General features: G+C 33.2%; 1 protein-coding gene across 1 annotated transcript in view; it reads right to left on the minus strand.

Annotated features, from left to right (window-relative positions):
* LOC141489371 (uncharacterized) overlaps window positions 1–17,179 on the minus strand; it is a 794,154-nt gene that overhangs the window by 512,611 nt on the left and 264,364 nt on the right. Inside the window, exon 18 of the mRNA XM_074190035.1 lies at window positions 803–853. Within this exon, the coding sequence (XP_074046136.1) occupies window positions 803–853 (51 nt within the window). The remainder of the gene's footprint in view (window positions 1–802; window positions 854–17,179) is intronic.

Consider the following 17,179-nt stretch of genomic DNA (forward strand, 5'->3'; position numbering starts at 1 on the left):
AGAATCTTACAGGTAGCAGAACTCTAAGATCAGGGCAGAGGTAGTAAGAATTTTTAAGTATTAGGAATGAATTGAGGAAATGAGAATTTACATATGTAGGATATAGTAAAGGGTGGATATCTTGAAATTGTGTTGCTCAGGTTAAATTGCAAAACTATCAAGCAAAATTATAACTAGTGTCCTTGACAAAGTAATAACTACACTTAGAATACTGCATAGAGGTAAATACTTAACACAAGAGTGTGACAGTTAAAGATTAATTGAATACATTCTGTTTTATAAAATTCCTTCATGAAATATTGATAGAAATATCTTCCTAATTTTAGAGGATTTGAAACAGAAAAAAAATAGAAATGGGAAAAAAAACCTTAGTGATCATCAGCACAACTCTCTTGTCCTGCAGTTTAGAACACAGAGTCCTAGAGAAATGAAGTGACCAATGTCTCACAGATAATTAATGGCTAGGCTCAGAATAGAAACCAGGAGTGTTTCTTCTGTTACAGCTTTATATCATGCTGCATACATATCTGCATTGCCTCTTTCTTCCATTTACTCAGAATATTATATTTTTAGGGGGTTATGGCTCTTTTGTTATGGGATGAAGGAAATGAGATGGAGGGATGGCTAGTGGAGGAGGGGAAAGAATATGAAAGGTAGTGAGACAAAGCAACAATAACAGTAATATATTTTCTATAAGCTAATTGAATGAAACATGGCCATTTTAGACCCATAAAAGATCTGGCTAATGTACAATGCACTTATTAGTTGGTTAGTGAATTTAAATTGAATTTAAGATTTTTACCTTTTTCTTTCAAGCCTGAAGCAGTCTTCCCATCTTTTTCTTTTGAAGCTTCTGTAAGAAGTAGAAGAGTGGAAAAACAATAAATAATAGAGAAATGGGAAAAATAGTGATATAGGTATTTCTTAAAGCAACATGAAACTTGTATTTGCTCAGTGAAAATCAAAGAGTCAGAGTACAAATAGATTATTTTGATTTATTAGGGAATTTTGAGTAGAAATCCTGAGAATTAGAAAAAGGGAAGATTTTTAAAAGGGTTATTTACTATACCATACTATACTTTCTTTAGAAAGAGGATTAATGGATGAATGGATTGTTGGGTGGATGGATGAAAAAGCATTTAATAATTCCTTACTTTACAAAAACAACATACTAAAAACAACATATATACATAGAAAAGCAAGATATTCCCTATTCTAAGAGATCATATTTTTTTTGCAAGGCAATGGGGTTAAGTGGCTTGCTCAAGGCCACACAGCTAGGTAATTATTAAGTGTCTGAGACCAGATTTGAACCCAGGTACTCCTGACTCCAGGGCCGGTGCTTTATCCACTACACCACCTAGCCGCCCCCAAGATCATATTTTAATAGGGAAATAATATAGGATCAAAGGAACATGAATCTTAACCTAAGGGATTATGAAGATGATTGAATTCAATCTCCTCATTTTGAAGATGAAGACAAAAGGTTAAATGATTTGCCTGAGTAAGAAAATGTGAGGGTTTGAGACTGGACTTTAATTCAAGACTTCCTGATTCCAAATCCAGTGCCCTTTCACCATTCCACATTGATAAAGTCACCTTCTGGTAATATCCATACTTCTTTCACTCTGGTCATCATTCTTATCTCTTTCCCCCTATGTTACTAAAACCTAGGTAAATAAAACAAATGACAGTGATCTTACAGATGAAAAGAGCTTTCATTTTTTCTTGCCCAGAACCAGGTCTCCATTCCATTTCCTAGACATCTTCATATCTACCTATCCTGTACATGTTATTTTGTTCCTTTAGTATATAAGTTCCTTGAGAGTAGGATCTGTTGTGCTGGCTTACATTTGAATTTCTAGAATTTAACCCAATAATTGGTATAGAGAAAGCATTTAACAAATACTTTCTATCTGTCTACCTACCTCTCATTTATTTTTAATCTACATATTTAGATAAAAAGTAACAAATTGATAACATCCAACTAAATTGGCCACTATATATGAATACAACTATTAAATAAAACCAAAAAACTTGGATATTGATGCTAAAAGGAGTTTATTAAAATAAACCCTCAGATGTATAAAATATTCAAAGTCCAAAGTCTACTGTTGGTGAATCAGAATAATTATTTTCATATGTGGACAACCACATGTGTTCATATTTTAACATTTGACAACTTTTACCAAATTACATTTTTAATGCTGATATACTAAACATGATCCCTCCTATTGCACCTCTTATTTCCTTATTATAAAGAATAACAGTAAAATGACATCAGTTATACAGTGATCATTTCTGATAGGATATGTAAGAATAAGTACCAATATTTCCTCACTTTTCTGATTAAAATCATATGGCATATTTCCTCTTCTCTTTTCCCAAGGACAGGATGGATATTATAATTATGCAACAATTGGCATTGTTTTGTATCCTTTTTTTAACATTATTGAAGTCATTCTGCATGTTATGATTGTGTGAGGTGACCACTCAGCATAGCACCTCATACCAATCCCAAGTGTATATGGAAAATTATTAACTCTAGGATTTTTTACTCCAACTTAATCTCATATTTGCAAATCGAGATTTCCAGAAAAGAGTTACTATCACCTGCTTATATTCAAACTTTCTCTGAATCTAAGAATAACACTGTTGTGAGGGAATTTACTTCCTCTACTCACTACTGTACTTTTTAAGCACACATTTGTGTTTCCATTTATATGAAACTAGCCACTAACAATAATGACATGAGTAGATTTAAAACAAATACTCTTTAGGCAAAACAAATTATAATAGCATAGCAGTGCTAATATATTATAGAAAGAACATGAATAATTGAAAAAATAAAAAAGCAAATAAATATGATTCTCACTGATTCACCCAGTATCTATGGAGAAGAAATAGCACTCACAGAAACATTTCAGGGAGTCATACAAATGAGGAAAACCCACTTGCTTTAGGTAATTCACAATTCTGGAATATAAACAGTGATAACATCTGTTTCATTAAGGAAGCTTCTATAAATTTTGCATTGATCAAATATTTCCAACTACTAAGATGCATTGATCCACATTCTATTTGATTTGCTTCACTCAACCAAATTGATTATCCAGGAGACTTCCAGGATTCTCTGCTTTCAAGCAATTTTTTTCCTTGTTCATCTGGACTTTTCAATATCATTTAGAATATCTATATACTAACCATTTATCTACAAACTTAGTGGGTACAAAATCATTGCTATCACCTATTTCTTTTTGTTTGTTTGTTTTATTTTTTGCAAGGCAAATGGCATTAAGTGACTTTCCCAAGGCCACACAGCTAGGTAATTTATTAAGTGTCTGAGGCCCGATTTGAACCCAGGGACTTCTGACTCCAGGGCCGGTGCTTTATCCACTGCGTCACCTAGCCACCCCCACTATCACCTCTTTCAAGTACCCTGCTGTAAGATATCTGGGCTAAAAACTAAAAGGGTAAAGTTTAATGACATTTCTAATATAATTCCAAATTATTTTACAGAATCCTTAATCCAATTTACAATTATACCAATAGCCTAACATGTATGTTCAATTCTTAACATTTCTCTCCTATTAACTCTTCTTGGAGTTCCTATCTATATATACCCACATACAATACAGGTTCACATGTTATGGGGTCTAAGGAAGATGTACTAAATTGTATAGGCCCCTGGAAGACCACAAAATATAGAGAATAACAGTTGGGAAAGAAGTATATCCTTCAGATATCAGGGTCCTAAGAACAGTCTTCAAGGCTGTGTCCTAAATATCTCTCGTTAACCATAGAAGGATCCTTGCTCTATACTAAATTTACAAAATTATAAAAGTAAATCGTTTGTCATGCCTCATTAATGCAGTGGTACTCTAGTAGTGAAAGCTAAAGAGAGGAAGTCTTTCTTTTTTTTTAAAGATATATTGAGAATGGGGGAGGATCAACAAAAAAATCTATAACTTCTACTTAGATAAATGAAATTGGGATGACTAAGAAAGGGAGAAGGAAAATCTGAACAAATTCTTATGTTGTTGCTATTTTTTCTTTCAGGAATATTAACCCATGGAGAAAAGAACAGAAGAAAGGATGCCGATAATCAGGGTAAACAGAGATTTTCTTCTAGAGGAGGTTAGGCCCACATGAATGACATCATTGGTTGCTTAAGGAACTGTCATAAGTACTTTTTGTGCCATATTTAAAATGTCATAAGGAATGTGAGAAGTATAATAGGACTATAGATAGGCAAATGTTTCCTAGATGTTTGAAAAAATAAAGAGGAAAAAATTCTTTAAACTACAAGATGGTGAGCATGACTTTAATTCCTAGCAAAATTCTTGGAGGTATGGTTTATGAAATTGTGAATATCTAGAAAACAAAGTGGTGATAATAGAAAAACTGACAGGGAACCATCAAGAGTAGGGGTGGCTAGGTGGTGCAGTGGATAGAGCACTGGCCCTGGAGCCAGGAGTACATGAGTTCAAATCCAGCCTCAGTCACTTAACAATTACCTAGCCGTGTGGTCTTGGGCAAACCACTTAACACCACTGCCTTGCAAAAAACATCCAAAAAAAAAAAAAAGAATCTACAAGAGTAGATTTATTTATTGAGACAGTAAGATGGCACTTCATATGGAGTCAGAAATACCTGAGTTTAAATCTGGCCTCAGAACCTAAATGTGTATCCCTGGGCAAGTCACTTAACATGGATGTCTCAGCTTCTTCATGTGTAAAATAATGACATCTACTATCCCAGGATTGTTGTGAGGATAAAATTAGGTAAAATTTTTAGTGCTTTGCCAAACTTCAAATACTATAAAAATGATAGTTTATATTGTTTTTATTATTTAATTAAAGTATTTGGCTAAGTCTTTCATCCTCTTCATGAAGAAAATTTAGACAGATAATCTTATCTAAATTAGAGATGTCAAACAGGAGAACCATGGGCCACGTGTAGCCCACAAAACTCCCAAGTATTGCCCAACTTAGATTAAAATGTAATTGGGAAATTTGTAACAAAATAAATAAAAATGCAAAGAGACTTGGTAAATGTAAATTTGTGGTCCCTAAATCAACATGAACCCTGCTGGAATGTATTTTTATATTTGAATTTGTTTCCATTTGGTGTAAATGACAGTATAAATATATGGATTCAGAACTGTATGATTAGTCAGATGTATCATGAAGTTATCAATAGTTTGATGCATCAGTGATGTGTCCTAGGGGTCTGTGCTTGACTTCATGATGTTTGATATGTATTCAAATCAATGATTTGAATAAAGGAAGAAATTGCATGCATATTGCATTTGTAGACGATTCAGAGCTGCATGATATAATATGAGCGCAGGAAAGATCTTGATATTCTAGAATAATGGGATAAATCTTAATAGGATGAAATTTAATTCTATATATGTGAAATCTTACATTTGGGTTACATCTCTATTGCCAAACCACATCCTTCTTTTAAGAATTCTACCCAACTGGGTTGAGGTTCCTCCTCCTAGAACTCCCAATCTCTAGTACTTTTGAATGCCATTCAAAGTCACTTATGGACAAAGGCAAAGAAAAGCTCAATGAAGCTTATAGAGCTATTATCTTGCACCCTAAAGCTTTTGTTCTAAATTCTGGCCTTAATTATACGTACTGATGACTGACTTACTTTAATATTGCTGTCAGCTACTAAATTTATCATATAAATGAATACAAGTCCTTGACAAATGGTTCAAGCTTTTAAAAATAAAGAATTTTCTTTATTCCACACTTTGTTTTCTTATCCACAAACTCATTAATTGTCCTACCGCAGAGTGTAACAGCTGAAAAAAGATCTCTTTGAATTTAAAATGGTTCAATGGAAACAAATAATAACTGATAGGTAGCTCTTGTTCTCCATTGTTTTCTTTGTGGTGTCAAAAGAATATAAGGGGAAAAAAAGAAAAGAATGTAGGGAAGCTAGGTGGTGCAGTGGATAAAGTACTGGCCTTGGAGTGAGGAGGACCTGAGGTCAAATACAACTACAGATACTTAATAATTACCTAGCTGTGTGATTGTAGGCAAGTCATTTAACCCCATTGTTTTGAAAAAACTATATATATATATATATGTATATATATATATATATATACATATATATATATATATATATACATAATTAAGAATGAAGCATTCTGGGTAAACTCACTATAATGAATTTATAGAAGACTATATAATCAATAAGGTTACATAGCAATTTGAGTAGTATGATACAGATTTGAATGCTGAGTGGGACCTCAGAAATAATTTGATGTAACTCCCTCTTTACAAGTAAAATGTAATTGAACCTTGGGAAGTTAAGAATCCTGGGGTCATACAGATAGTTAATGCCAGACTATTAGTATTTGAACCCAGGTCTTCTTATTCTAGAGCAACATGATACTCCACAAACCATTAAAAATATTTTTTAAAATGACGAAACTTCTCATGCTTTCTAAATGGTCATTTTCACTTCAATTTTTCACATCTTACAATATTGTTAAAAAAAAATTTGTCCCCAGACTCAAAAATTCAATAAATCTAAAAATTGTTTTAAGAGCTAATGTTGAGATATAATTTTAATATTTATACTCTTGAGCCATTTCAGTGTTTCTATTTGGAATTTTGTATGTAAACAGAGAGTGTTACCATTCTACAAGTGTCCAAAGAGTTCACTGCTTTTGCTTTACAAACCTTGCAAATAAGCAACTTCCCAATATATTTTGAAAATCACAATAGACAATAGTTTTGTTCCCAATTGAATGAATATTTTTTTGCTCCACCAACAACCCAATCAATTTTAAATTCCTTTTGCTAGTGATTAAATATTTCCCACAAGATCAATTTTTCACTTTAGGTAGAAGAAAAAGGAATGACAACAGGGACAAGAAGTAAAGTTTTGGTCGAAATAGATGAAATGCCCCAAGTAAATTCACTTTGTGAAGGGAAATCACTCCATTTTAAGGTGATTTTTGGATTCCCCAGGTTTGGTACTGATCTTAAAACTAGTAGAACTCATAAATAGGAAAGACCACGTTGATGTTGTCCAATTAAATGAGCTAAAGACCATGCTTGTCCTTCTGTGATTCAGTCTACTTGGTCAGAAATTGTGCTGAATTCTTACTAAGTAAATGGGATTGATAGATGAAGAGACATATCCATTGTTCATACTGTATATTTGGCATCATGAGAAAGTCAAAATGACTAATGATAGAGGCAAAACTAGCATTTATGGCCCATAAATGAAAAATGATAGCCTGGTAATTCCATCTCCTGGAATGAACTGAAGCTTTAAGATTAAAATTCCTTTCTTTGTAGATATTTAATAGTAGTAGTAGTAGTAGTAGTAGTAGTAGTAGTAGTAGTAGTAGTAATGATTGCTCATTAAACAAAAATAATAACATATTTATGTACTATATAGTTATATAATTTAAAGATTTGTGTAGTACTTCATATTCCTAAGTTAATTTCATCCTCACAAATATCTTTCAAGGTAATAACTTCATAAATTAAAAAAAAATCAAGGTTTCCCTTTATTGGGATGGATATTCCATGAGGGCAGGATTGTCTTTTTTTTTTAAATTACATTTATGTTCCAAGACTTTGTCCAATGTCTACTTTATAAATGCTGCTGTCTGTCTGCCTGAATGTCTGAGGCTGAGGAGTTAAATGACTTGCCTAAAGTTACATAGCTAATAACTATCTGAAGTAAGATAAGTCTTATTTCCAAGTTTAGTATTCTATCCACAGAGCCACCTAGCTGCCTAATTTATTAACTTGTGCAATATTGCATAGGATGTTAAATAGAAAAATTAGTTACTTAACCCAGGACTTTTTTCTATCTGAAGCCTATCAAAAAAGAAAATGATACAATAATAATAATTATAAGAAGTCATGTATATATGTATACATATATTTACCTGTATATATATATATATACAGACATATTCCTATGTGTGTATATTCATATATAATGCCTTATGATTATGAAATATAAATTATTTACTTTTATTAGGGTCCATCAATAGTGTGTCCCCCAACCTCCCACCTCTCATCCTATAATACTTTGTTCTCTTTGATCTCTTCTGGGCCACTGAATGATTAGAAATAGTGAAGAAAAGAACTCAAAAGAATAACAACTTTCATGGCATCAAATGATGTTGAGAATAACCTGGAAGAGGAAAGACTCCTTTTTAAGTGTATGTTTAAAGATAATTGCTGTCCTTTGGTTATTCAGAAAAATCATTTAAAAGGAAAGATGATGGAGCGGCTAGGTGGCACAGTGGATAAAGCACCAGCCCTTGAGTCGGGAGTACCTGAGTTCAAATCCGGTCTCAAACACTTACTAATTACCTAGCTGTTGGCCTTGGGCAAGCCACTTAACCCCATTTGCCTTGCAAAAAAAACACCTTAAAAAAAGGAAAGATGATTAACTTTGGAATGAGTTAATAAGGAAGGGTGCAATATCTCATTCTTCACAGATATAAAAACTAGAAAATGGTTTATTTGCATCTTCTAACAAAAAAATGAGAATTAAATCAAATGGTTCTTCAAGATTCATTCATACCAAATATTTCTTAAGAGGTATGACTGTTTTTCTACTTCTACATAAAGCAAAGTTCAGGGGCTGTCTCTTCCCTCTATTGAAGTAGCTAAAAAATCAATCAAAGCAGTTAGCCATATACATATGACTCTGGGCTAGGCATTGGGCCAAGTGCTGAGGACATAGAGAAAAGCAAAAAATAGCTCCTTTTCTCAAGAAGCTTACTGTCTAATAGGGGAGAAAAACAAAAACAAATACACACCACAAAGAAAATAAATACAAGAAGAATTCAGGATAATTTCAGAGTGAAGGCATTAGGATTAAGGAGGACTATGAAAGATTTATTGCAGGGACTTTAGCTGAGATTTTAAGAAAATCAAGAATTTTCATTTAATTTTCATAGAAGTAACCTTAGACATCAATAAAATGCCCTCATTTCATTGATAAATATAATTTTATCCAGTGAAATAAAGCACCTTTCCTAAGATTGCATAGCTAATCAGTAATAAAGTTGTTATTAAAACTCAGACTAACAAATTCATTACTCTTTATGACAAACTTTTGAGGCAATTGATAATTTTCCTATATTCTGTTTAGTCATTTAGACCACATCTGGAATACTGTGTTCATTTAAGTTGGCACATTGTTGGAAAGAAGTTTTTTTAAGTTTTAAGTTTTTTTGTAAAAAAAATATTTATTTAAGGCAATGGTGTTGAGTGAGGTCAAACAGGCAATTTTTAAGTGTCTGTGGCCATATTTGAACTTAGGTCCTTCTGACTCCAGAGTCAGTGCTCTATCCATTGTGCCACCTAGCTGCCCCCTGAAGAAAGAGATTTTCAAATTGGATTGTGTCAAGAAGTTCACAAGAATGATGAAAGAAGCGGAGATCATATGACAAATGGATGAACTAAAGCAACTAGATGTTTAGACTAGAAAAAAGAGAAGGTTTGACAGTGAAGAGCTAAGAGATTGGTAGTGTTAGTCCATCTTCAGTTATTTAGAAGATTGTTATGTAAAATAGATTTTTTGTCAAAATTAGAATGAATGAGTGCAAGTTGCAGAACCCAGATTTTGGTGTGATATAAGAAAAAAACCTTAATAATCAGAGTAGATCAAAGTAGTCTGGGCTGCCTTGGGAAGTAGAACCTGAGTGTCCCATGGGGTCCAAAGTGGTTACTTTGAAAAAACAATTAGACTGTTCAAAGCAGTCCAAGTATCCTAAGATACCCCTGCTAGGAATAATGGATAGGACCCTGGTTCTCTTTTGTTGGTTTTTGGAACTGGAGCCATGATTAAGAAGGACTGCCATATTGTACAGCTAGAAGTGAAATTCTTGGACTTGTACAAGATGGACCAGAGTGAAAACATTTAACGAGAATGTTTTCATTAATCAAGAATGAAAGTTGAAGGTTTGAAGATAATCAGATACCATGTAGTTCTGACCATCAACAGTGTCAACCAATGATCCAAAGACATTATTCCCTGACCCACTAGGCAATTTCTAAGAAATCAAAATCTTTGGGTTCAGGAGAAAGTGTAGCTGCAAAGCTGAAAGAAATAGAGGAATCTATCTTACTGATGATTAGACCATTGAGACACAGGTTAGCTTTACCATATTGTTGAGAGAGTGTCAACTTGATGCTACCATATTGACAATTAGACCACTGAGAGATGTTAGCTATAACACAGTTTCAAATTTGTCTCCAAAAATCACTAGACTGGAGTACTAGTCAGCATTACTGGAATGTCAAGGTACCTTGCTGATATGGGAGGGATCCATATCCATAAGGCCAAGAATTCTTACAGCATCCCTAAAAGTCCTGTTTCTTTTTAAATTAGGCCATGAGATGAAGATCGTTCTGGAAGAAGAAGGATGTCTTTGTTCAACAGACCCTTCACTCTAAGCAAAATGCACAATAATGTGCATTTTTTGCCAACATTCATTTGGTCTTCTTTGATTATGAAGGGGGAGCAATCAATTAAATGGTAGAGTCTCCTTATCTAGAAGTTTTCAAGTGAAGTTGGATAACCACTTTTCCAAAGTTATCATAGAGGAGATGATTTTCAAGCACATGTTGGACTAATGACTTTTGGTATTTTCTCCAACTCAAAGTATATGATTTTGTAGAGCTTCAGCCCTAATTTCCTTCCTTCAATAAATATGGGATTAGGTGATTATAAAGTATATTTCTGGCATATAAAAAAACCTTCTTTGTACTGACCCTTACCCAGAAGCAGCAAGAAGGAAAAAAGTCAACCATTTCAAACTGGGTTTTATTTACCCTCCTAATTTGAATATAAAGATTCACAGTAGGATTGTATTATCCTTTTTTTCACCTCGATTTATGAATTTAATTCAATCTACTAATTTCACTCTATTTGCTTAAACAAAATTCTTCCTCTACATCTCTACTTGTTTTATTTTTCCCTTTATTTTCTCAGGATTCTTTCTTGCCAGCTTATGATTCATCCTTTCCAATAACCCCCAGGACCATTCCATGACATAATTGGTGGCAAATCAGTGAGGAAATCACTGATTCTTGATTTGGCAAACCCTATCAGAAGGCAGTGTAAGGCAATGGAAAGTGTTAGATTTATATATGAACAGTTTTGAAAACATGAATTAATATAAGGAGGTTCATTGCAAATAGGGGAAAAAACAACAAATAAATTGTTTTAGTTTTAAATCTCAGCTCTGCCTCTGGTTCATTCATATACCTTTAGAATCCCACTGAAAAATTTTGGTAGGAACATACAGATAAGTTTCTTCATTACCTAAACTATTAACTAAGACTCATTAAGAAGCTGCTTTAACAACTGTGGCAACATTCAATTGTATTTGTGTGTGTGTGTGTGTGTGTGTGTGTGTGTGTGTCTGTGGTTTTTGCAAGGCATTGAGCTTAAGTGACTTGTCCAAGGTCACACAGCTAGGTGACTATTAAGTGTCTGAGGTCAAATTTGAACTCAGGTCCTCTTGACTTCAGGCCAGTGCTCAGTTCACTGCACCAAGTTGCCACCCCCCCATTTGTATTTTTAATGAAATTTTATGCTTTTGATTTTTCCAAAAATATTTCTTACTCAGGAAAGAAATAGTCAATGTGAAAATGGTCTTCTCTCTCAAGTGTAAACCATTAGTAATCCCATAAAAACAAATATATTAAAAAATATGTCAATTGTGGCATAAAATCACTGATGTTATTGACAAGAACTAATATTTATTTTAGGATTTTCAATTTTACAAAACTAGCCTACTAAGTCATCCTACAGCTTAACCAGTGATTATTTTCATCCTCATTTTTAAACATGAGGAAATTAAGGTTTAGAGAAGGTATTCTTTTAATCTATGATTAAATGTTGGAACAAGAATACAAATTCAAGTTTTGGGTTCCCCATCAGATAAAAAAACTATAGCACTTGTTAGGTAATTATACTCATTATCTTCCCTTTCTTCAGTGCCAACTCTCCCCTTTAGGGCATAACAGTTTTAATACTAAATAACAGCTCAGAAAAACATTGTCCCTTTATTTAATCCAAATAATTATTTGCCTGATGAGAAATTGTTTTTTTTAATTTTTTATCCCTCATATACCATCTTATTTTTCATAACTATCTTGCTTTGTCCTCTATTTCCTTAACTAGAAAGTATAAGCTTCTCCAGGTTTGTAAGGCTTTGCAAAGAAATTTTTAGCAGAAATCTGGAGAAAGTTTACATGCCGAAAACTAATTAGTCAAAGCCCCTGACTGTGCCTTATAAGGTAATAATGCACCCAGGAAATTTGAGAAGCTCTAATCATACAGAAGAATACATGTTAATGAGAACAATTAGTAACTAAAGACAGGAAGCTTGAGGCTTTTGATACATCCCTGGGCTGTACATAGTACCTAGCCTCTGATAATCTCAAGTCTTTGAAAGTCACTTAGCCTAATTGTCTCAATTTTCTGAACCCCTGTTTATTCCCTAAATAGTGGTTCTTTAGAGCTTGTGATGTAAAGGGCAGTGATGAAATAGCAAAGGTTAGCTGAAGCTTTAATGTATTAATGAGTGTGCAAGAAAGATTGAGCCCATTTACAATTCCATCAGTGCTTAGGCAGTATGGAGATATAATAGCAGAAAATCTGTCCTTTTAATTATATAAGATTTTGCCTCTTGACAGATACATTTAGACTATGCTGAAGATCTTTGTAAAAACAAGACATTCCCATAAGTTTTTAAGTCCTTTCTCCTTAATTTCTCCTCTTATTCAATACTCCATCATCTCAAAAATAAAAAAAAGTTCTTTTCCTTTTCTTTGTAAAGGAAGATTCAATTTAGCCTTTAAAATTTGGGATGATAAATAAATGTCTTTGCATTCCAGCTTTTCCTGAGGAATCCATACTGATTAAGACAGTAAATCTGACTTCTGTTTTCCCTACAATGTATTGGTATTTTAATAGAAGATCTGTTAATAAAAAGAAAAGAATATGAATACAGAAGTCAATTCATGAACCATAATAATTTATAATGAATTCTGAGAATGGTTCTTTTGATATGAAAATATCCTATCCTCAAGTCAATCAAAAGTTCAGAGGTGTCACATCAGCACTTGGATATCTTATGATACTTCATCTCTTTAACTGTTGTCCCTGTGAGGTGTTTTTTCATATTGTGAGATGTCATGGTACCATATTGTGCAACTAAGTTTCTACTTATTATGTTTACAGGACTCTGAATTGTTGAATATAAGAAAATAAAGGATATACTTTGTTTTAGAGCCGGTCATAGAAAAATTCTTTGGGGGAAGTTAATCTAAAACATTTTTGAAAAATAAGAGCTTAGAAAACTGTTTTGGTGTGGTGTGATACAAAATGCTACAGTGGAAGTCCTTGTACTAGAAAATCTGAGTTCAGTTCTTATAACTCTTACTGTGTGACTGTGAACAAGTTACATAAATTGTCTTGTGACTCAGCTTCCTCATCTTTAAATGGGGATGATAATAACCACACCATCAAGCACAATTCAATTCTATTTAACAAGTATTTAGCAAGAGCCAACTATATGCTGAGAAATGAGCTACCACAAAGGCAAAAATGAAAATCTCCTCTATTCTCAAGGAGCTTGTGCATAACAGGTAAATAAAAAGAAAATAAGTAAAAAGCAAATACAGAGCTGAGATGGTCTATTGGGAGGTCCAAGAAAGATGATCTTATAGTGGGATTTCAGCTAAACTTCGAAGGAAATTAGCTGTGCAATTCTGGGCAAATTACTTAAACCCTGTTTGCTTCAGTTTACTCATCTGCAAAATGACCTGGAGAAGGAAATGGCAAACCATTCCAGTATTTTTGAAGAAAACTGTAATTGGAGCCATTTAGAGTTCAACATGACTGGAAGACTGAACAACAACAGGTTCCTTTTATGGTTAGTGTGCATAAAATAAATAAATAATTATAATCATTATCTCAATGAGCATTGTTAGTTTGAAGGATTGTTTATATTTAAAAAAAACTCCCTAACATAGCCATCACTGCCATATATGAATTGAATTCCCCTAATAATATAATATCCTTGTGAGCAGGAAATATCTCACTTTTTTTAAATTTCCAAAACTTAGCAAACTGTCTTAAACATCATAGGTGCCAAATAAATTTCTGCTGATGAATTTGCCAGGGTCACATGGATAGTGGAAGAGTTGAATAATCTTGAATCCAGGTTCTCTGACTTCAGACTTATCACTACTCTATAACCGCCATCCATTTTCATTGCTAATGGCCTTTAATAATCACAAAGCACTACTGGATTTAGTTAACCAAATAGTTACTTCTCTTTAATAGGCAATATTCTAACAGGCAATTCTGCAGGAATAATCATAGCTGACTAAGAGGTAAAGTAGCAGATGATTTAGCTGTAGAACACAGCTCTAAATGGGTTATCTGGAATAATCACTTCTGTCTTTCTGGTATTAATATTCAAATAAAAATGAAACCTGCCCAGGAAGACCAATCTGAAAATAGTTTTTCCTACTGCTGGAGAAACATTTTTTACCACCTACATGTTACTATTCTAAACCACTGAAGAAACATCCAGATTGAGCCTGAGACTTCTTTTCATTATTTCCTTTCTATTGATTTATAGAATGCAGTCAATCTATGAAAATCCTGATCCACTTTCAATCACTTTATAGCAAGAAGTGACCTCTGAGAGAGGTCATAACTAAAGTAAATTTTAAAGTCTCTTCAAAACACTTTCTCATAGAAACATCAACACAAATGATGCTGATGCCATATAGCTGAAATTGTGAAGACTATCTATTCTGACAGCAATAAGGATGTGTAGTCATATATACATTCTTTGTAAACAACATACATAAAAATGAAAATTTGTCTTATTTATTGACCCTTCTTCCCAACGGAATGCATTTTTTCCTACTTCATTCCAGAAAATATTTTGTTCATTGGGTAAACAAATGTGTAATTTTGCTCTTAAAGTACATGAATGAATGTAAAAGAGGAAAATAATACCTATTTATTCAGTGCACACTGACAAACACAGGAGGCTTCTGCAATTTGATTTCTCTAAGCACAATACTCAACCCCATATCTCAGTTCCAGACCACATATTTTGAGTTTAACTCTCCTATTTGGGGGAATGCAGATTCTACACAGTGAGACTGTGTCAGTTTTTCATTTTCTAAATTGGTCTCCAGTTCCAAATGGTCCTCTAAATGAGAAGCCATTGAAGGGAGAGGGAAAAAATTCAGCAGAGAGCAATCTTAGCTTCAGGCCAAGCTCAGCTTTTGTAATACTGCCACATGTGATACATAGTATGTTGGAGACTAAAAAAGAGCTCCAATGTCAAAGTAGCTGCAGGAGATTAGTTATAGTGGAAATTACTATAAATAGAAAGATGCCCTACTCAGCAACTCAATATCCATGAGGTTTCAGAGGTAGGTGTTTTCTTGTTCCATTTTGCAAAATCATGAATGCATTTTCTACAGTACATTTCATAATCTGTTCTAAAATGTCAGGAAATCAGAATGAGCTCATTTGCTCTCCCTGAAGAATGTTGTGTATTTCTTTCATCTGCAAATGTCTGCACAGCATGTGCATAAATTGTCTTTACATTTTTTTGCTGCCAGGGATGATTATCCAAGCTCTGTGATATGAAATGATCTGCAATTTATTAAAAATACTAAAAAGTGGCTAATTACAGGTTCTCTATACCATGAGGCTGAATTTTAATATTGTCTGACAGAAAAAGCAAACCTGGAGCTACTTTGTAAAATTGTTTGGGGAAAAAAGCTTTTTGTTTGTGTGTGTTGCTCTTTTTTATCTCTGCTCCCCCACATGCCCCACCCCCACTCACACATACATACAAAGTAAGAAAATATTTGGTAGATGATATTATCTTTTAATTTTGGTGGATGATACAATCTTTCTTACATTACTCACCTTAAATTATAATTAGTTTACTTGGATTTTAAAATTATTTTCTTCTTTTTGATATAGAAATTTGACACATAAAGTAGATGGAGAATAATTGCTGAAAGTTTATAGGAATTTAATAACTTTACCTACTGGGATAATTAAAACAGCCAAAATAGACTTTAAAAATCTTATACAAGGGAAAGCATCCAAACAGAGTAGATGACAAAATTTGACTCTAGTGACTAAAAAACTAGTTTAAGTTTCATATAGCTGAGACTGGGAACATGGATAGTCAACTGGTTTCTGGACACTAAATGTTTGACTACCAGCATGTTGTAATCCTGATAGTAAAATATATATATATATATATATATATATATATATATATATATATATATATATATATATACATATATATATATAATAAGCAAGAATGTGTATTGTTTGTTCAAGCTAAAATGAAAGCAGCAGAATCTTGATTAGTCTATACCTACCTAAATCTGATTGGTATCTCTCTAGAGCTGCTGAAAGCACAAATGGTAGAAGCAAATGCTAGTGGTAGGGGGAAGGTTAGACAACAATGCAGAGTTTTGGGGGGTGTCTTTTCTTCCCCAATAGATGAGGGGTGGCTCAGTGCATCTGAAAAGTATGAATAGGCAATGTTCAAGGACTGAAAAATGGGAAGAAAAACGTGAACCAGAAATTGGGGAAAATTACTATTTTTATATATGGTTAAAAGGGTAGACTACTTTATTAGTATAATGTGAATTCTTTTGAGCTGTAGGAAAATGCATGAAAAATATTGAAATTCTTTGGGTTAGAAGAGAATCTCTTAGACTGAATAGTTTGGTTTGTGATTAGGAGAATGAGAACTAGAATTCTGAGCAGAGGTGGCTAAGGCAGGAGATTTGGTTTCCAGCATTCCCTTAGAATAGAGTGATAGTGAATGTTCAGAATGAAGTCTACATCTAAGTGCCAATATAGTAAGAAGTTTATCCAAATTGGTACAAAAATAAATTGGAACCAAGAACTGAGAAAACAACAACAAAACTGAGTTGAATCTTCTTGAAAATGGCATTTTCATAATTTTCAATTCTTTTATATATTGATAATCATTGATTTGTATAATATTTTAAGAAGCTATTTATCATTCATGTAAAATTATAGCTATCCATAACAGTGATATAATCTGAATTTTTAATCTTAATTGTGAACATGGGAC

The sequence above is a fragment of the Macrotis lagotis genome, chromosome 5 (genome assembly GCF_037893015.1).
Source record: "Macrotis lagotis isolate mMagLag1 chromosome 5, bilby.v1.9.chrom.fasta, whole genome shotgun sequence".
Taxonomy (NCBI): domain Eukaryota; kingdom Metazoa; phylum Chordata; class Mammalia; order Peramelemorphia; family Peramelidae; genus Macrotis; species Macrotis lagotis.